We start from the raw sequence: 22,066 nt of genomic DNA, 5'->3' as shown, positions 1-22,066 counted from the left end.
AATCGTAGTCTGCTTTCTTGACGAGTGCTGTTTCTTCGCTGCCAAATTTCGCCATCTAGCATCTTATGTTGATTCCTGTAGCTTCTTGCTGTTGCTCAATGTGTTTAATTGCACAGTTTCTAGAGACTTAACTCCATCATTATGTAAAATTCTCAAAGCTCAACAGTTGGTGCTTGATCATTTTTTTTTGCAATAGGACATCGGATAATACGGAAGGTCGGATAAATGGGACTCTACAGTATGTTGGAATTAATGAACGCATAGTATTTTGCTGAAGACACAGCAGTAGAAAAGAATTAAAATAAATTGACATTACACATGACATCCAATTAGTGTCGTTTTAATGCAAGGGTCCGACCGAGCACAGCCCAGAAACCTCAAGTGCAGAGGGGCTTCATGAAAATGAGATCTGGTTCAAATTATTGAGAGTAAGCATTTCTAGCAAGGATGGGCCTCAGAAAAATCATTTTAGCAGAAGGCCTATGATATGTTATTTTTTTTAATATATTTATGACATGATATATTTATATTTTTTTTATTTATTTTTTGTGAAAAAATAATTTTTTTTGTAAACAAATATGAAATTTCTGACCTGATTTTTTTTGCAAATAAATGCAAAATTTATTATTAAAAATTTCTTGCAAAATTTACGCATCCCTAAAAATTGGGCATTGATATTAAGCATTTTTGCATGCTTCAGAGAGCTGTGTGCTTGAAATTAACAAGTCTACAAGCACACAGGTTGCAAGACCCAACTTATGTTACTTTGTACTTGAATGTATAACATAGTATTTCTATGTTTAATGTACTCACATATTTTTCTGCTGACTGACATACTCAGGGTCTTTGAGGTTGTCTTCCCAAGGCAAACGACCAGATAACCATTGCAGCATATTATAACCTAATACCTCTAGATCGCCTCTTCGAGAATGAGCTTAATAAAAAATAAATATAACATTTCAGAAACACATTTTTCAAACTTTGAGTATTGTGTTTTCAGCAATGTCTCTTAGAAGAAGCAAAAACAAAGTGTTATGCATAAAATATTATTTTTTAATCATGGTAAAGTTTCCAAAAACAAGAATGGTAAAATATACAGTAAAATCTCCCAACAATAGCCACTAAAGGGACCGACCATGAAAATGTGACTGCTATTGGGAATAACCATTTTTATTCTGAAGGAAAAACTACTAAAATTTATGATCTATATATAACATGTACAATGATAATCATTTTGTAATTGATTACGATAATTATACAATTGATTATATTAGAATAATGCCTATATTGATAACATTATATGAATTTATTGATAACATTATATGAATTTATTAATTGATCTATACAGTGCTATAAATTGGCTTTCAATGCTGAGATAGAACACAACAGAAGCGATGATATAGACCAAAGAATCTCCAAATAGTTCTTTGTTCCCATCCATGATCAACTAGACCCATGCATGCTTAACACGTAACGTGCAAACCCAATGGAGCAGCCCTCAGAGTCATCTGATGTGGCCTGTGATTTCAAACCTAATTTTCTTTGAATTTGTCGAGATGATCGTAGAAGATGCTATGTGCCATTTGGAGAAAATATTGGACATTTCATTTCTGTGTAGATTTTTGTTTTTCCACAAACTCAAGATGGTCTTTGGTTCAGCAATGACCAAGGAAGCCATTAAGCATGCAAACATAGATATTCCAGGCTTCTTTATTAGTCTGACTATTTTCAGGAAGTTCTTTGTATTCCACATTCTTTACTTTAATCCAATAAACCCCCCCCCCCTTTAACTCTAGAAAGGCCGGACTATATGTTATACCTAAAAGGGCCACTGTTAGTCATTTTGACTGATGCTTCTTTTTTAGCGCAATATATATAATCACACTAAATGGTTAATTTTGAAGAAATTTGTGTTTCCTTAAGCATACAGCATAGCTGCGAACTTTTGAAAATGAAAATTCTGGAGATTTTTGCGTGAATCCGTATTTTATGCTAAAACCACTCCCTAATAAATACGAAAGATTTTTCCAAATAAAATAGGGATTTTCCACACATAAAAGTTAAAGCGTTGGGGAATAAAATCCCTACGCAAAAAACAAGTGAAATTGGAGGAAGAAACTTCAAAATGGTGAACTAAAAAATTAAATATTGTGTTCAATTAGAAACGCTGTGACCAAACATTCTGCGCGAATGACCCCAAAATCATCGGAAGATGAAGGGAAAAAAAGCGTCAATTTTTGAAGAACACTGACTTTTTGTGACATTTGCTTGATGTTTTTTTTTTCATTTCACATGAGTGATGATGGCAGCCTTTCCATGACCGATGTTTATGTCCGTAACACAACTCGTACAAAAAGGAAAAGTCAGCCCTTTTCTGGAAAGTTTGATGAAAGGATATTCATCGGAATAAGTATCTTTAAAATTGATTAAATATGTTTTTGCTTATCAGTATTCATGTTTGTTATATCGCACGTACATAACTTCAACAAAAGAAATTTTGGCCATATGCACGTCACTATAACCTTCAATTATTATCCAGGACTATTGGCTGCTAAGCTATTTCCCTGCACAATAAGACAAACAACTTTCTTGTTACCATCAGAGGGTTTGTAAAATGGGAATTTCCCCATTTACGACGTTTGACGTCATTTCGAAAGGAGAAGAAAGAAAGAGAGGCTTCACGCCCCACAAGAAATTCCTTGGGGATTTTCATAAAAATTTGGGAGATTTAAGAACTTTTCGGGAGGTCGAGGGATGAAGCTAAAATTCGGAAGATTCCCGGAAAATTCAGGAGACTTGGAAGCTATGGCATACAGGGTGTCCATAAAATTACTTTCCAACTATAATATAAAAAATTAGAGGGCAACTATGGATAAGATTTACCATGAAAAAATATAAACATAGCATTTAAATCACATCATTGTACATTGCTCCATTTTGATGATGTACATTTTTATACGTATATCAGTCTTTTTATTCACTTTATTCAGTTGTTAACGCATGCTATGGATAACTTATTGCTCTGGATAGTTTCTCACAAGTCCTTGAAATAAGCAGAAGAACCAATTTGCAGGACATTAGATTTATTTTTACAGAAAACAGCTATTTACAAAAGTGAACTACAAATATGAATCTCGCATTCAGGAGTCCAACAACTCTCACTACTCGCTCTATTCCACTGTTTTAAAGACACGTTGAATGTTCGAGAAATAGAAGATTCCAGCATCACTCGTAGTTCTCAAAGAGTGGTACTTCAAGATGCGGGCAGACTTTTGCCGGAATGTTCTAGACCATTGTTTCCCAAAGTGGGCAATATCGCCTCCCTGGTGGGCAATGGAATGGTCCAAGGGGGCGATAGAACCTACTGATTTAACATAAGATCCTATGGGTTTACTTGAGTTGGGGAACAATGAGAGGAAAAAATTTCTGATGGAGGGGGGTGATGGAAAGTTTGGGAGACTATGTTCTAAACCAATAGAATGATCTCTTTCTTCTTTTCCTCATGGTTTTGTTAACTTGAGAAGTCATCAACAAATTACACTACCGATATTTTTTGTAACACTGCCCCTCCTTTAAAATTGTTTGTCCAGACAATTCAGTAGTCAATTCAGTGTCGGTGGGTCGCACTTATTCATGCACTGTGGTAGGGAGCCAGTCTGTTGAGATGGACCACCTTATTTTGATTGAGTTTTTTGAATCCGAATAATCACATTCAATTTCTTCATGACTTTATAGGGTCCTTTCCAAGACATCAACAATCTTGTTCCATAAGCACCTGCGATGATGAGCAAGCGGTTTTCAGTAATGGTCCCAAGACGTCCCTGGAAAAATTTTCTCAAGCGTCGCTTCAATGTTGTGGTGTTGAAGACATGCCCAGGTGTGTTTCGGAGGATCTTCTCGAGCGATGCAGGCATTGCAATTCTTGCACCCCTCTTCCACATCTGTCCTGGATTTGTCCTAACAGACTTGTTCACAGACTTTCTAGAGAAACTTAAGCATGACAAAATGTCCACCTGTCGGGCTTCCGTGCAATTCTTTTGTTGGCTGTATGTCTTACCATAGTTTAATGAAATATGAACACTCTTGGACTGTGTTATCGAAAAAATAATTTTCAAGACTGATTTCACTATTCTCAAAAATTTTAAGGGCTAATTTTGTGAAAAGAAGTGTATTTTTTTTACTATTTAAAAAATCACAAAATTTAAAGGAGTATTTCACTCGTAATGAAATCTGGAAAAGTAAATTGAATTTTGATGTGTGAATCACGCATCTAAATGCATATTGGTGAACATAGCTTTTGGGTATCAATGATTTGCAAGATCAATAATTGGCAATTCTAGGAAAAACTCATTTATTGCGTAATACGCGCATGATATTTTCCTTACAAAACTCACATAGTCCTGTTTTTCAGGTATTTGACCCCTAAAATAACAAAAAAAATTGGAAGCTCAATTACAAAAGTTCAAAGCATAAAATTGCTCTATTTAGTTATAATCAGTACAAGCCAATTTTTTCAGTCAAAAACTATTGGGAAATGTGGTCCGCTAACAAAGGACAAAAATCATGTAGCCTAGTGGAATGGTGCGTGTGAGTGAAGTTCACTGTATTTATTTTTCTAAATGAACAAAATTGCTGAAAAAATATACATATGAAATCTTCAAAAATATTTCCAACTTACCACCTATATGAGCATCTCGACTCGTGTATTCTATAGTGCCGTCATGAGCTTTGCGGAGATCTTCCTTGTATTCTTTATGAATGCCTTGAGAGATGTACCTGCAGGCAAGTCCATAGTCTATGAGATGAATATGATTCTCTTTACCTTTCCCAAAACCAGATGTCAGATTTGATGCCTTCACATCGGCGTGAATGTAACCATGACTATGAATGTATTCTAGAATGTCCAGCTAAAGATTTGTGGGAATAAAATAGAAGTTCTAAACAATCTTAATATAAAACAAAAAACCAATGCATCATCTACCTAAAAACTCTTACATCAGGGGTTTTAACCTTCTGTTTGTCACAGACCCTTTGTACCAGTAAAACGAAGGCCAGGAATCCCTTTCCAGAAATATATTGAGCATATAATAATGTAAAAACAATAAGTTAATTGTTTTCTCATCCAAGCTCACAGACTCTCTGAAGCCTCCCCACGGACTCCTGGATAAGAACCACTGCTCTTACCTAACAAGCAAACAGGATATTCTATCCACTTTTTTAACGATCTTTATTCTTATGAATATTATTCATAAGAAACGTATATTTAGTATGGTAGATGGCCTTCCTAATGATAATTTCAATGTGATCCAATGTGTTTGTGTTAAGTTTTTCATCTTGAAGTCACTCTGCCATGAAGTAGCTATTAAGGGAAGGTGGTCTGGTGTTGCTGGACGTAGGTATGAGACATCAGGGGTGGGAAGTGACAAAGTCCATTTTGGAGCAGCAAAATTCAGGATTCTGAGCAGTTTTGGAGTAGCAAATTCAGGATCTGGAGCAGTTTTGGAGCAGCAAAATATAGGATTCAGAGCAGATATTTATAAATTGGAAGCAGGGAAATTACCATAATACAAATATTTTCGTTAACCCTCACCCCTTTTCAAAATAAAACAACTGCAGTGTCTTTTGTTATCAAACATCTTTTCATCAGCTTGTTTTTTGTTTTTGGTGTTTCAGGCTTTTGACACCTTGTTTGAAAGAGTGGCTGTCATAAAATTTTTCGCACCAGTCTATTTAAGATGATTTTTGCTTACTGAGGGCACTATTGGCTGTCTGGAACCGCAGCACTTCAAATGGGCTAAAAATTTTCTATAAGTTTTCAATTTTTTCATACTCAGAAAGAAATTGTTGCGAAATGGGACAGAATTTCGTAAGAATCAACACAATGTTTGGCGATTAAGCACTCATTATTTGACGAGATTGGCGATCCGACACTCGTTATTTGGCGGTATTGGTGATTTAACGCTCGTGCGATGGAAAGCCGATAAGGGGTCGATAGTGTAAATAAGGCATACAGTGGAATAAAACACACTCTTCTCAGAAAGAATCGTTTCGCGGCAAGCAGGAACAAACATTTTTTGGCGTCCTTTCCGAAATTCCGGGCATACTGAAGCAAAATTTGCTATTTGGTGCAGAAAAATACGAAAATACACTATTGGAACAGGATGGCACAAGATATTAATTTTGGCACAATTGGTGCAGAGTTCCCACCCCTGGAGACATGCATTGCATTGAACTTCCACGAACATTGAAAGGGGCCTCAGAGAAGACCTCCCCTCACAAAATTTATTGGAGGCCTAAGCATCTTGAGCCCTGATTTGGAATTGCAATAATCAAATTTATGATTTTGAAGTTTAAAAAAAATTGACAGAATGACCATTTTTAAAAAAATAAGAGGACAGCTGAATTACATCGGGGAGAGAGAAATGGATCGTGTCCTGTAAATACAGGAGATGCAGTCCAAGTGTTAATATTTTCAGAGTAGCATGTGCATTGACAACGGTCTTCATATTGCAGTTAATTACTAGAAGTACAGAGAAAACTTGAACTTATATAAATATAAGTTTGAAAATCATCTAATACATAAGATCACTGTTGAGCATTACTTGACAGAAATTGCGGTACTCACAATTTTTATTCCCAGGGTGTAGACAGTTTTTACTGGAAATACCCTATTGTTTCGTTCTAAAAACTTCTGTAGATCTTCCCCAAACCTTTCCATGATCATGAAGCGGTATTTTGATCCTCTGAATTCATGTGAACCTGATCCGATGAATTTTGGCATACCCAGAAACTTCAGTTTTTTCATACACATCCAGGCTTTTACTACAAATAATAAAAACAATTGTAATTCAAATGTACTCATTATTGCAATCAAGAGTTTTTTACTTGAAGATTTATATAGGTGGAAAAAAAGATAAGTTTTAACAAGAAACCCATTTGAAACTATCATAACTATGTTATTAAAGAGAGCTTCACAATACTTTGTTATGTGACTTGCTTCAAATGATATACAACCTTATGTTTTTAATTGCAGCAACCCAGCATATACTTGTGGAACGTATGATGATCTAGACAATTTTCTCAGCATCCATAAACAATCCCTGTTTCATTGCGTTATCAACCGAAGATGATGCAGGTGTCATTGGATATTGAGCATTAAACATTTCTAAACATCATAATTCAAAAAAGACATTCCTACAAAAATCTTACAGTACCTAATGGCGCCAAACATAGACACAAACACTGTTAAAAAATTCATTGCTCCACTGCTTCTCCCTGAAGGTGCAACCACAGCTAAAATGAATACTAAATATGCTGAAACACTTTTTTTATGTGAATTTCAGCATCAAAAGCACTAAAATGAATATGTATGATAAAGTCATGAACGAGATGAAAACAATGCACTTATATAATATTATGGTGCATTATGCTTGGAAAGAAGGCTATAAAACATGTTTTTCTATCTATAATCACAGATAGTATGATTAATACATTATACATGAAAAATTAATAAATCAGTTCAAAAAATACAAATTCAGTTCTGTAAATATTAAAAGAAAATTTTTTATGGCCATTATAACATTATAAACCTTGAAATCATTTTTGATGTGTGAAGGCCTCACTGAACTTACTCCTGCTAAAGAAAAACATCAGTAAAAGATGAAGCATTCGTCAATTCAACTGCTGCTACAGACAATACATAATCTAAATAACACAGCCCTCATAAGAGAGATTTCTCAAAATAAAGTGCTGATGGCTTCCAATATACCCTCATTTTCTGCACGCATCCTAAGACTTAAGAATCACCAGAAAAGGGGAAAAAATTCAAGTTGATAAAATAACATTTCCACGTCAACAGCATTGCAAACACATTTATCAGCTGGACGATCGCAAGAAGAAGAGAGTGAGAGAGGATTCCTTTGACAGCTCTATGTCCAGTGAGGCCTGGGAGCACACAGGAAGCCTTTTTGATTCTACGTGCGAGTCCATGAAAGAAAAAAAGAATCTTAAGTACTAAAAATGATTATAGAAAAGGCTGTGAATAAATAGTCAAGGAAAAAAAATCAAACAGGTAATCAAGGGGGGTGAAAACCTCTAAGAGAAGGAATTCCATGCTACATTGTTACATACTTCCTTCAAAATTAATTAAAAAAAAATTAAATATTTATAATAATTATAATAAAAATATCTCACTTACTTTTATCAGCTTTTGCAACTCTATGGTAGAAATGCATTTCAGCAAATAGTGGCCCATTCGAATGAGGTTCCTAGATGAACAGATCAAAATTTAAACTTAAGTTTGAGCTTTATACTGGAGGGTGCATCAAGATCACACCTGGCATACTGGTGATATTTTTCAAGACTGTTGTTCAATGATTAAGATTCTCTGAAGCTAAGAGCAGGGGTCTATCCAAAATTTTTTGAAGGACTCTTTCTTTTTTTTTCTGAAAATTGGTTATTTTTGTGAAAAGGGTCATTAGTTTTGTGAAAAATGAGTTATTTTGTGGAAAGTGAAATGATTTAATTAATTTATCACAAAAGAAATGAAATTCCAAATTTATGGTTTCATTAACCCTATAAGCGAAAATCAAAATCACTAAACCCCCTTTCAAATTGCCACCTCTCTTCAAATTAAGTAGGCTTTCTTTCGATTTCCATCAGGTGCAAACTAAGGGGTATAGGAAAAAGTTTTCCATCGAGAAATCATTCTTACAAAATATCTTTGTTTGTCAATACTAAAATAAGAAGCTCTTATGGAGGCAATATATCTCGTCATTGCCACTTAAAGGGTTAATTTGTATTTTGTGTATTTAATTTGTATTTTGTGAGGGGGGGGGTCAGTTTTTCAGATCCAGATGTTTGTAAAGGGTCTGTTTTTCAGATCTGGAATTTTGTGAAAAGTCCGGAAAACAAATACAAATTTCGGTAGATATTTGGATCTGTTAAATATTTCTCTGGTTATTATAGCTTCCTCTGATAACATGTTTATCCAACATTTGGAAAACAAAATAGAAGCTCAATAATGCAAAGTTGAGCATTTGTTAAGTAGCTGGTTCACAGACCCGACATTTTCAACAAGAATCTGTACAGAAATCATAACTGTATCAAACTGTGTTGGTAGCTTGAAAATCACGAATTTAAAAGAAGACATTTAAAAGCAAAATCAATTTGAAAAAGCAACCTTCATAGCTTTACAAAAATTAATCAAAGAAAAAGCTCATTGTTTTTCTTTCGGGAATTTTTTTTTTTCATTAATGCCTTCAGATTATTGCAATTGAAACAGTTTAAATACATACATTCCACCAGAAGTGTAAGAGAAAATAAATAGAAACGTACCACTTTGATTACATATTTAGCATTAGGTCCAGGCTGCTTTCTGATGTCATCCGAGGCTGGAATAAAAAAAAACAATTACACATAAAAAGAAGTCATATCACGAAAAAGTAAAATACTGCAAATGAATAAATGAATACAGAGAAAAAATTCTCTCACCTAAGTAAATCTCGCCGAAACCTCCAAGACCAATAGACTTCCCAAGCTTCCATTTTCTTTTCAGAACATCAGTGAGAATTTCACCTCGTGGTATAGGATCTGGTAATCTGTGGCCATTCGCAGCTATTCTTGGTTTCCTGACACCTAAACAAAAAACCAATAACACCTTTTTAAGACATAACCACTGTTTCATAACTTATTTAACACAATCAACTGTACTTGAGATAACACGTTAACTTTACCAAATCTGAGCTAGGTTTGTAAGATTCATTTGCATAATTATTTTTAAAAATAATTTAAAATCATTTAAACAACCAACAAAAGCTCATTTCATTAAAAAAATTCACTTCAAACTACAGCAAGACCCCAATTGTTTGAGCTAAGAATTGAACTCACTTCAGATAATCCAAGATCTTACAGAATTTTGATGTTAAATGTAATATAAAGCCATAAATGATGGAAATTATGCTTACACTTGAGTAATTTTAATAAATTATATACAATGTAATAAAACCATCAAATGAATATACAGTACAGCTTGGTTAATTTGAACTCCCCTTAAAAGAGTTTTTTAATTTAATCTTAAAATTTCTTGATTAAGATGAACTTTTTTTCAAAATACAGGTGTCTCCTCATTTTAGGCAATTAATTGGTTAAACCAAATGATCACGTAAGACAAAATCGCACAAACTGAGTTGAATTTAACATGGGGCAAAGATAGGGATAGGAGTTTCCTTCAGGAGGATAAGAAAAAAATAAACCAAACTTTTAACAGCAAAATATTTTTTTAAAATGAATTAGGTATTTAAACTTATTAATAAATCTTGTCAATTTGTGTGGGTTTAATTGATGTTTTCTACTTTTGTGAGTGCATATGTTTCCTTTCCTGAAGAGCCTGATATGATAAACCAATATCTTTTTTAATGAAAGCAGTCTAGATTTAGCTGAAGAACAACATTCATTGTCTTCTAGTAATAACTTAAAGCTAAAGGATTCTGAATATCCATCGCAAATATGACAATTATTCAAGATTAATCAGGATCATTTTCTTCGATTGAAATTCTGATGGAATTGCCAGATGCATTACCAAAAAAATACTCATTAATGAGACCTGGCGAGATAAATTTGAACGTTCCTTCTATATTTGTCTTGTCTACATCAACAAATCAAACGGATTTTGCCCTTTCAATTATGCCCATACATCTAATTCGCAAGCCTATTTTCAAGACTGAAATAAAACTAGAGACCAAATTTTGTGAGTTGTAATTTCTCAAATCAACTTTTCAAAATTGTGTTATAGCAGAACTGTGTAAATGAGGGATACCGGTATTTTGGGTAATTTGAAGTTGGGGAAAAAATATCAAGATTTTTTCTATGAGCAAATTTAGTTTGGAAAAATTCTACAAGAAACCCCATTTTGCTTTTCTCGATCACGTTGTTAAACAACAAATTATAGAAGAAGAAGACCAATAAAAATTTGAAAATTCTGTTTTTCTCTACTCTTTGTTAGATAATTCAATGCCTATTTCAACATTGTTCAGCTGGAATGCATCGGGTGTGTGTATACCACTTAGTACCAATTATGCTTTTCAACCTATAGGATCAAAATATGCCATTCAAAATCTGAATTCTTTTGTCCTCATTAAGAGTAGGGACAGCGTCGGAACGTTCAGATTGTAATGCATTAATAAAAGTATATTTCATAATGATAGCATAAGAATGGTAACCAAACTTTGACAAACAGTTTCATAACAGATGATAGAATTTCAATGGGTAGTAATTATTATTCAATGTGAATGTTGATGATTAAGTTGAAATTTGTAGGCCTAGTCATTTCACAGATACAGGATAGATAAATTGGATAATTTGAATTCTTTTTCCAGTGACTTAACCAAGTTCGATGACAGTATAAAGTTACATGAACAATTTAACATGATAATATCTCCAAAACAAGAACCAATAAAACATTTTCAAGGTGACAGTGTTCAACAAGTTAAAAACTTAATCTTTAATTAAGTTAATTTATGAATTAATTCATATCTATATGAAGGTTTTTAACAGCTGACTGATGCAAAGATATACAGTAAAACCTAGTTAAATCGTCACCCCAATAAGTTGTCACTCCACTTAAGTAGTCATTTTTTTATAGGCCCTTCCAGCTTTCATAGACAACAATGTTATTAAACCCTCGTTTACTCGTCGCTAATTTTGGTTAACTCGTCACTATGGAAAGTTTCAGAGAGAGGAACAGATTGTTTTTATGGCTTCCATTAAAAAAAAGTTTGTTAACAGCATTGCCATATGCTTAAGAGTCACCATAAAAGCCTATATACCAAAACGGAACAGTTTAAGTAACAAAAGTTACACTGGGGAAGTTCATTTGTGGACCAAGGTTTTTGAAACATAAGGGACTGTTCGAGCTAGATCTGATTTCTGCCTGGGCCCCACTAATTTAGGGTTTCAAATTTAAACAAAATATTTTTGCTTAAAAACCAGACATTCTTTCCAAAGTTGGTCTTCTAATGCTTATTTTTCCCTACCCAGAGCCCCCCAAAGACAAAAGTGGATCCTGTGTTCGAGATTATCTTGTAGTGGTATCATGAACTACTGATGAAGAATTAAAACACTAAAATTAAATTTCATGTATTTGTAAAACTAATGCGCAATAATTCTGTTGTGAAGAAAAGCCAACTATTCTAACAGTTGCTCTGAATTTAGATAGTCTGAATTAAAAATTACTAGTATAAACCAAAGTGTACCAGTTTATTTTACCATAGTAAATTAAGTAATAAGAGCTCAAAAAACTAAAAAAAATTCAATTATTTTTCTTTTGCAATCCATAAATTTTATTAATATTGTAAATTGGATTCATATTTTAATAAATGTTATATTATTTTAAATTTATATTATTTTCACAATATTGCACATAGAAACTGATAGCACTTTGCGTAAGTCGTCACTCCGCTTAAGCCGTCATAATTTTTCGACAGCATGAGGTGATGACTTATCAAGGTTTTACTGTATTTTGGAAAGAGAAAATTCAACTGCTCCTGCGAGGAATCGAACCTAGATCCTTTCACTTTCCGGGTGAAGGATGTGGGTTCGATTCCCTGCAAGGGCAGTTAAATTTTTTCTTTCCAAAATATGTCTTCGCATCAGCCTGCTGTTAAAAACCTTCGTATGGACCACGAAAAGTGACATCATCCTCGGATAATTTATATCTCTCCCATCTTTTTCTACGCCACTGAAATCTAGGGCCCCTACACCTCCAGTAATATAGACAAATTCAAATCAATCCAAAACAAATCCAACCGATTTGCTCACGACTGATGCTTATCTTTCGTTCATGTGTCTGAACTTAAAAACCAACTTCTCTCCTCCCTCATTTCATTTCTTGATTAACTTCGTTATATAAGATTTTCAATGGTCATCTCAATTTTGTTACTTCTGGTATTCTAGCCAAACCATCCTACATCTTCAGAAGACCCCACCATTCCCTTAAAATAAAACCTATTTTTGTTTCTACCAACTGCTTTAAATACAGCTTCTTTCCTCATACCATTGGTGAATGAAACTCCCCAGCTCTATTGTCGACTCCTCCACTATAACTAGTTTTTGTACAATATCAAACAATATCTATGTCTCATTCAGAATCCACATTTTTTTGGCCTACAGGGCTAACAATGATATAAATAAATAAAAACATTCGGAATTGTTTATTTTCATGCCGGATGCAATTTCATCGTTGTCCAGTATAATTAGTAACACACTTCATTTATAATGTGAAGAATCAATAATTATGATTTGGACTACTTTTTTTTATAGAGTATTTCAATAACATCAAGGCTGACAAAAGCAATGAAAATTTTTCCACTTTTAAGGGGCTTAGTTCATTCTGGACTGGAATATAAGAAGAACGACTTTAAAATATTCAACAGGATGGATAAAATAGACCACAAATTATTAATACATCATCAATCAACTGCTTCGACAAGAGAACATCAGTATCAATTGGTAAGGGACAATTCTAGGAGTGGTGTTGCAGGGAGTTTTTCTCTAATAGGATTGTGAATAAATGGAATACCTTACTCCCGGGAGTGGTGAATTCTACCAAATTTGACACATTAAAAAAAAAAACACAATGCTTATAATGGGATAAATCAAGCAGCTATTTCCATAATTAGACAGTCATAATTTTTTATGGGCAGTGTATTTCATTTTATCAATAATTACTGATAGTAAATTAATACTGTAAGGCTCAGTAGAAAAGAAATAGAATAAAACTGAAAAGAGAAGAGGTGGAAGAAGGCTCAGGAAAGGGAAAAGATTGAGAGAAGAGGATTGAGACATTCGAAAAGGGAAGGGAATATTGTTTTTGCTTTGAAGTTTGGACTCGAAGAGACACGACAGGTTTTTCTCGGGTATTTTGAGAACAAGAACAAAATAAAGTGCCAATGTTCTTTGAAGTCGCGAACCCAGTTATTTTGTGCCCTGAAATCGCATTAGAAGTATAGCAGAGGACCTATGTTTAAGGGAAAAGTTTTACTAATATAAAATATTTCATTTTGCATGTCTGAAACGCATTGCTAGGGAACCACAGTAACCAAAGTAAACATTCCAAAAGTGATTGTTGAGGCCCAAAAACCCTTGTTGCCCTGACAGTTTTTCCACATGTTTAAGGCATTTGCCCTGCTCTGACAAACTTTTAAAATAGCCTATCGTTCAATCCGGGCACTGTTTGATATATATGCGAAATTTGGCAAAGATCAATCTAAAATTGTAGATTTGTACAGAAGACACACACAGAAAATCAATTTTATATATATAGAGTAGTTTCTCATGATAATTACTCTTATTTTGGGGGTTGCTGTGTATTTTAATTATACTTAACATCTCTTCATATTTTTTTATGAGCATTTTCTTTCTGCCACCTTGTTGGGCATTCTGCCTATTGTGGTATTTATATTAAAATAAGCATTAACATACATCAGGCCTTGACAAATCCCATGCCCAGGTCACGATCATGACTTTAAATATTGTGCCTAAAATTTCCCATGTGTAATTCCCAGATGGGAGGGGGGAATCATGATCTTGGATCCTAAAATATCCCACCAGTGACTAGAATTTTATTTGTCAAGCTCTAATGTACATCACGAAGATTCATGCTGCAATTAAGAGTAACATACTAAGATAATTAATGTTATAAAAATTCTGATTTTACAATACGACAAATAATTTCAGCTAAAAAAAAGAAACAAAGAAAAATTACCTTTTCGTCCAGGAATATTGCGATCGCTTTTTGCATACGAGTGTCTGGGCATGTTACAAGACTTCAAAAATCAATCAAGTAAAAATTACCATGGCTAAAGGGATAAAAAAATTCATATCAATACATTTAATAACAATTGAAAATTCATACACATAAATTAGAACATCATAAGCTATTTTTTTAATCTTTTACAATTTCGTGATAGATCAAGATTGAATTAATTATGTAGTAGAAGTAATGAGGTAGGTTCCACAACACCTTCCGATTGAGAGTTTTTTCTACTGACACAACTTATAGAAAATGCTGACACAAGAAATTAGTTTACCATGAGTATTGATTAACAAGCATGCGATTAATTCAAAGTCATCTGTATACTCTCCACCAAGACCATTCTTGCATTCGTTAATCTCTTACCTCATCATTATATTAAAATGAATTTTGAAGGTATTGTTTAAGATGTCCTTCACGCTCAATTTTTCAGTAATCTGATCATATGATGGTAATCTGAGTACCAAAGAGAATGCAGAAATTTTATCCAAGGTCACACAGAAACTCACATTCTCTGATTCAGAACCAGTTTTTCTATTTGATTGTCTCGCAATACAAATATCAGCATACGAAAAAAAATGTTTTGCTTCCCATTTTACGTAATTTGAAACAGCATCACTTAGACAATATTTCTGGCTCATTTTATGAAGTTTCATTTATTTTCTTCAATGGCTTTCTATTATTTTATTTGACTGCATGCCATCCTGAAAGAACTACAGTTGCCATTGTTTTTTAAAGATTACACACATGACCTTGGATAGATCACGTGAAGTGTGCAATCAGTTTACACACACCATTGAAATACATTTTTCGAACAAATAACCTCTCTGTAACCTGATCATGTAATAAAAGAATGCCTGAAAAACTGGCTTACAGGTTACCTGTAATCAAAAAAGTACTCATCATCGATAATGGGATATTTTTAAAATCTCTTGGTCAATAAGGGGATGTTTTTAAAATATCTTAGACAAGTTTTGCCATATTATAAAAAAAGTGTTTTTAAAGCAAATTTTACGGATTTTCCACTGTTTTTAATGCAATTTAATATAAACAAAATTTCATCATTTATATTTTCATTTCTTACTCTGTTTGGTGATAGAATATGGAAAAAAGGAATACGTTTAGCATGTGACTGAGAATATGGATTTGGCATTAGCACTATCTTTTATTCCATCTATATATGAATAGCCAAATCACAGCTGCTAAGTTTATGCCAAACTCTGCCTTGACTAAAGTCTAAGCTCTATAAACAATGAAAATGGTAAATAAATCTTTTATTTGCTTTTTTTTGTTTTTTATATGGATTACAAATCCCAGCTGTCAGAGAAAATATTCACTGACAAGAAATTGCTCACACCAATACCAGTCACAGCTGTAACCATTTTAAACGGTTACAGCTGTGACTGGTGAATGTTCCATAAATGGAACAGTTTTTATTTACAAAAATGTCAGATAAAAATTTATTCAATTATTTCCAGTTTTTTATCGTATATAGAAAAGAGTTCAAGATATTTTTTGAAATAAATTCGAAAACTTCAGGTTAATAAACTTTTTTGACAGAATTTAGAAATTTGAAATTTTTGGGCATTTTTTTACCCATTTTGATTAAAATTCTACAAAATTTCAATTTTGAAGTAAACTGAAAATTATTTTGTGTATTTCTACTACTTAATATATCAAAGTAAATCAATTAGTTTCTTTGTAATGTTAAATATTAAAGAGCTATGCTCATTCAAAAATGCATGTTCCATTTATGGAACATTGGAATCCCGCTCTCCATAAAGGTCAGAGATATCTAATGTGCAGTGCACTGCTTCCATTGGAACCCCAGGGTGTTGCCATCATTTGACATGTGTATGGGGGGGGGCAAAATCTGGGTAATATGACACAGAGGAGTGTGCTTTCTGGGGTGAATTGTTTATATTTATATTGGTTGAGTACTTTTTTTATTTTTGCTTTCTCAGAAATACATGTTTTTGTGAACTGCAGACTAATCGTAGATAGTCTTGTTATGTTCAGCTGTATGTAACCATGTCCGAAGGATATCTCACATTAGAATAAGCTGTAGGATATTTAGAAATTTTTAGATATAAATATCCTACTAATTATGTATAACTTGCAGGTATATGCTAATTACTTGCTAATGAAAATGGGATCATCCCGGATGAAGATGTTATTGTCGAAAATGATCCAGTGACAACAGTTCCAACTGATGTATGTGGAAAACTGGAATGCTAGATATATTTTGCAACAATGAGGATGAGGTATTAGAAAGTCCTGAAATGTTGTTCTTCAAAAGATGTAGGGCAGAAAACGTGCAACTCTCATGTGAATGTTTCAAGAAAGTCAGTTTTGAGCGATCCAAAAAACAAAACCATTGCATGGGATAAAAATTTTTTTTTTCTAGAATCCGATCAAAACCTCAGCTCTGGAGTGCCAATGTTCCATTTATGGAACATCGTGAAAAACAAAGAAAAAAATCTTTTCTTCAAATTTCAAAGTTGATCTATCTATAGGCATGTAAAAGGATTTTGAATTCAAAATTTCAAAACAAGTGATTTTGTTCATAGTTCGGCCTTTAAACAGTTGAGTGTGTGATAATTCCCTCTCAATTTAGTTTTAAAGACCTAAATCGCAAAAACTACATCTAATTTTATCATACACCCCAATCACTATATTCTATCCCTATACTGGTTTACGTCTTTGACTGTACAGTTGACTAAAGGATATAGTTGTATAACCCTTTCAGACTCGAGTATTAATTTTTTTTTTAATTTTCAAGATGTTTCTGCATTTTTGATGCTAAAAAAATGCATTAAAAACATAAATGTCAGTAAATTTTTATTTTTTCAATTTTTTTCCCTCAAGAAATTCACTTTGTTTGAATTTTTTCAGCCAAGCTGTGATGCGGGGTATATTCATCTTCACACACAATTTTTCACAGAATTTTATTTAATAAATTACACTTTTCTTGGGGGCACTTTCTCCTGGAAGCAGTCTTAAAAAACCCCTGCAAGTTCAACTTCAAGTGCTGCTCTCTGATGAGAAAGCCCAAATGTTTAAGGACAGAGCTTCACTCTCCCTGGGGTAGAAAAAAAATTATTCTACAGTAGAGATGTAGAATTTTTAACAATAATCTTTAGAAGAATATTCTCTGGAAGGACATTGCAAATAACTTTAGAATATTCTTACTATTCTCCAGTTATTCATAATATTCTTTCTAGAGAAGATTCAAGAATATGTATAATAATGTATATTATAATAAATATTCTTTATAAATAACTTGAGAATGTTCACCTGGAGGATAATGCTGGAGAATATTTCTCTGGAAGGCCACAACTATTTAAAAATAACTTGAGAATATTTTTATTATTCAACATTCTTATTATTCTCAATAAGAATATATTCTCCAGTTATTTTTATTGATGTAAAATTCTATATACAGGATGTTCTGTTAATGGGCCGACAAACTCAGAGGGTTGTTAATAGGCATCAAGAGGAACAAAAATTGCAATGGAACATGGTGTCGCAAACCACGTTGAAAGGGTAAAAATTGCAAAAAACACAAATTGATGTTACATACCCAAGCAGGTGGATTGGACGTGTGAGACCTGTTGCTTGGCCTCCACGTTTGCCGGATCTCAATTTGTGTGACTTTTTCCTATGGGGTCACCTAAAATCACTCGTTTATAAGACACCTGTGACCACAACGGAGGATCTCAAAGTGTGGATTGTAGTCGCTGGGCAGACATGAAAAGCATACCTGATATTGAAGATCATCCAGGAATCATTTTTACATCATTGTAGACTACTACTACTAAACCACACATGCACCTCGTCCATATTCCTTTGCGGAACCTCTAATGAACTGGTACATGCGGGAATGTGCGTGTACGTGTAGTGAAATCTGATGTGAAGTTTGTTTCTGCGTAATGCTTGTTATGTGTAGTGCTGCCATCTTCCACCAGTTTTTCTAACTATAAGTTAAGTGTAATGACTGAATATTTTATCGTTGTAGGCCTGTTGCTCTCTGTGCCGCGACTTTTTAATGGGGAGATCGGCTCGCATTTGTGCCTCGAAGTTGGGAACCACAGGAAACCTACTTTAGCCGACCACCACTGCGGTGATGGTGGGATTCGAACCCAGATGAGTCCATCATTATGACCACTCGACCATCGCAGCGGCATTGTTGTAGACTGTGCACTGACATCAGTGGCCACCACTTTCAACAACTCTTGTAATAATTAATCAAATAAATCTTTTTGTAATTATTATACTTTTAGTCAATACAGGATTATGTCGAAACCTGCAAGCGATTTTCACCCTCTAGACATTGTATATATTGCTTTCAATTTCCAGTTGTTCACATAATTTTCCTGTTTTCAGTTTTTCATACAATGATACTTTAACAATATTTTTTCACTACACTGCATATTACAGCTGCCTATGGCACTGGTATTGGTGAGTTTCAACAAAAATTAATTTTAACATTTTGTAAATTTTTCTATATATTATGTACATATATTTTAGCAAATAATGAAAAATTGATTGTATTTACATTCGCGCAAGAGGGAAGCTGTATTTCCTTATTTTCCTGCAGACAAAGTAATTTTTAAAAAAATATTCCCACTCTCAGAGGATACAGAACTGTTCAATACGGGTATTCAAACCAGGGTTGGCAAAATTTTGGACAGTACGGTAAAAACCACGGTATTTACTGTGCTTTTTACAGTACTGTCCAAAACCTCCTATTTATAACTATAAGTGAAAACTTTACAATTTGAGGTAACTTCTATAATCAAATATTAAACTTTATACTATATAAATTATATTATACAAATACAAATACAACGCCACAACAGGCAAATCGCCCAACGAGGTGGCTGACTTAAGAACATCATGGATCCCCGAGCCATTTTTTGGAAACCCTACCTACTACTGCTACACCACACATGCACCCCCCACGAATCGGTACATGCGGGAATGTGCGTGTACTTGTAGTGAAACCTGACGTGAAGTTTTTTGTTTCTCTGTAATGCTTGTTATGTGTAGTGCTGCCATCTGCCACCAGTTTTTCTAACTATGAGTGAAGTATTATGATTGAATGATTTATCATTGTAGGACTGTTGTTCTCTATGGCGAGACTTTTTAACGGGGAGATCGGCTCCCATTTGCGCCTTGAAGTTGGGAACCACAGAAAACCAACTTCAGCCGACCACCACTACGGGGTTTGAACCCGGATCCTTGCATCGCGAGTCCGTCACTATAACCACTCGACCGACACAGCGGCACCACAGTGTATTAATCACATTAAATACAATAAAATGTTGAAATTCAAAACAGTATATGTAAAGGGTTGCATGACTGACATCAGGTTATCAAACAATCGAAACTGAACTGTCTTGAGGTTAGATATTAGATTTAAGAAAACACGAAAGATACAAGAATGGGATAAAAATTTGTCACATGAAAATTAGAAAAAAGAAATAGATATGACTACAGAATGTAATTAAACTTACGTAATAATAGGCCACTAACAATCAAGCGCAGCTGCGCCTTTTAACATTCAATAACACATAACTAATTTAGCTGCCCTATCTGTGCCAAAATGATTTCTAAGATAACAAAATTTGAAAATATTCTTTCAATTCATGCATAACTTGGGGACATGAAAATAAAAAAACAATGTGTTAAAGACAGTCTTTTGATAAGCCTTCTTCCAGTGTTTTTCTTATTGCTGTTGTCCCCCATGTGATAGAATTGTGAATAGACCTTTAATTTATTTGGTGGAATATTAGCTTCTAGCCTCATAAGAGCAGCAATTTAAATTTAACAAAAATTTTGGGTCTTGAAGTTTTTTTTATCATCATGTAGGCGTACTCAGTGTTTGTGAAATTGTGTTCTGTTAGTCATGTGTAGGTGCTACATGGTGGCCTCATTTTCTTCGGATATTTTCCTTTATTTATAATTAGTTTTTGAAAATTTAGAATGTAAAATAGAAAATTCACTTGAAAATTTAAAGGAAAAAGTTTGAAAAGTCAAAATAGAACAATTTGCATCAAATAAACACAACACCATTGATATTTTTTTCACATCATTATATTGCTATCTAATAAATAATAATATTTATGTTGAGTTTTACAATAATGCAATGATTATTTAACTGTGACTAAGCATATTTGGTACCTCCAATATAATGTATTTTTTAAAGAAAAGTGTTTGGAGAGATTCGGCAGGGTTTTGGACAATCACCGTCCTAAATACAGTACCTGCTTCATAATCATACATGAAAAATAAGATGTGAAGTAGAAATAACATTTATAACAAACTAAAAAATTGAAAAAGATGTTTATTTAAACAGTTATATACGTGATATTAATTTATCGTACTTACAACTTAAAACCATCAATTTGGTGAAACAATTTACTTAGGAAAAAAAACAAATTACACTTTTTTTTAAATATTTTTGATTTAGTTTTATTTTCTGCTAGTATTTTTTTCAATATGTTAGTATCATGAAAAAAAAAAATCCAAAAAGGTTTCCACATAACATTTTGAAAGTTGGAGGTTTTGGACAGTTTAAGACAGTTCCAGACAGTTTTAGATAGTTTTGGACAGTTCATCCCACGTGTCCTGTCCAAAACCCCAACCCTGATTCAAACTAATTATTCACAATAACTTGAGATTGAATCGAGTAAAGAAAGAGCAATGATAAATAATAACTAGAAAAACATTGGATATATATACTTGGCATTTATAAACAAATTAGCTAATCTGGTACTAAAAGTACCATCAGTGGATGAAGGGTTAAACAAACATGAGTATGGATCAGAATTTATTCATCATTTGGCAACTGCAGAAGGAGGAATTCTTTTAAAACTACACAAATACCCAGAGAAATAAGACTTTCTGGAAAGAAGAATGTTATAGAAACTCTGCAGATAACATTACTGCTTCACATGATAGAAAATAACATGAATTGGAATGAGTTTGACAGAAGTTACATTATAAAATTGCCAAAAGAGGGAAATTAAGGTTTACAGCCCACAATATTAAACTCTTAAAGCAAGAAAATGAAAGCACGGATAACAACTTGCAAAAAAATATGAGTGACAAAAAATTTGAGTGAGTTTTATTGAAGAAAATGACACTTTATCCCCTTTGGAATGAAGGTGATCATAAGAATAGCTCTCTTTGTCAATCAACTTTAAATAAATTTTAATTTGAACTTTTTTCTGAAAATTCATCTAATTTTAA

At 33.4% G+C, this 22,066-nt stretch overlaps 1 protein-coding gene across 5 annotated transcripts in view; it reads right to left on the bottom strand.

Moving 5' to 3' along the window:
* The window catches only part of LOC149085815 (serine/threonine-protein kinase VRK1-like), a 47,633-nt gene that overhangs the window by 18,613 nt on the left and 6,954 nt on the right, over window positions 1-22,066 (bottom strand). For all 5 annotated transcript variants that reach the window (XM_089232243.1, XM_089232247.1, XM_089232244.1 and 2 more), the window contains 7 exons: window positions 14,762-14,855; window positions 9,493-9,636; window positions 9,337-9,392; window positions 8,198-8,267; window positions 6,626-6,822; window positions 4,679-4,907; window positions 814-934 (listed from right to left, as the gene is read on the bottom strand). In XM_089232243.1, coding sequence (XP_089088369.1) covers window positions 814-934; window positions 4,679-4,907; window positions 6,626-6,822; window positions 8,198-8,267; window positions 9,337-9,392; window positions 9,493-9,636; window positions 14,762-14,813 — 869 coding nt within the window. In that variant the 5' untranslated portion in view covers window positions 14,814-14,855. The remainder of the gene's footprint in view (window positions 1-813; window positions 935-4,678; window positions 4,908-6,625; window positions 6,823-8,197; window positions 8,268-9,336; window positions 9,393-9,492; window positions 9,637-14,761; window positions 14,856-22,066) is intronic.

This window comes from Pholcus phalangioides, unplaced genomic scaffold, assembly GCF_987345545.1.
Source record: "Pholcus phalangioides strain wild (caught in Gottingen) unplaced genomic scaffold, Ppha-v1.0 ptg000005l_1, whole genome shotgun sequence".
NCBI lineage: Eukaryota > Metazoa > Arthropoda > Arachnida > Araneae > Pholcidae > Pholcus > Pholcus phalangioides.
The sequence above is the reverse complement of the archived record's forward strand: the minus strand, read 5'-3'. Positions and strand labels throughout refer to the sequence as shown.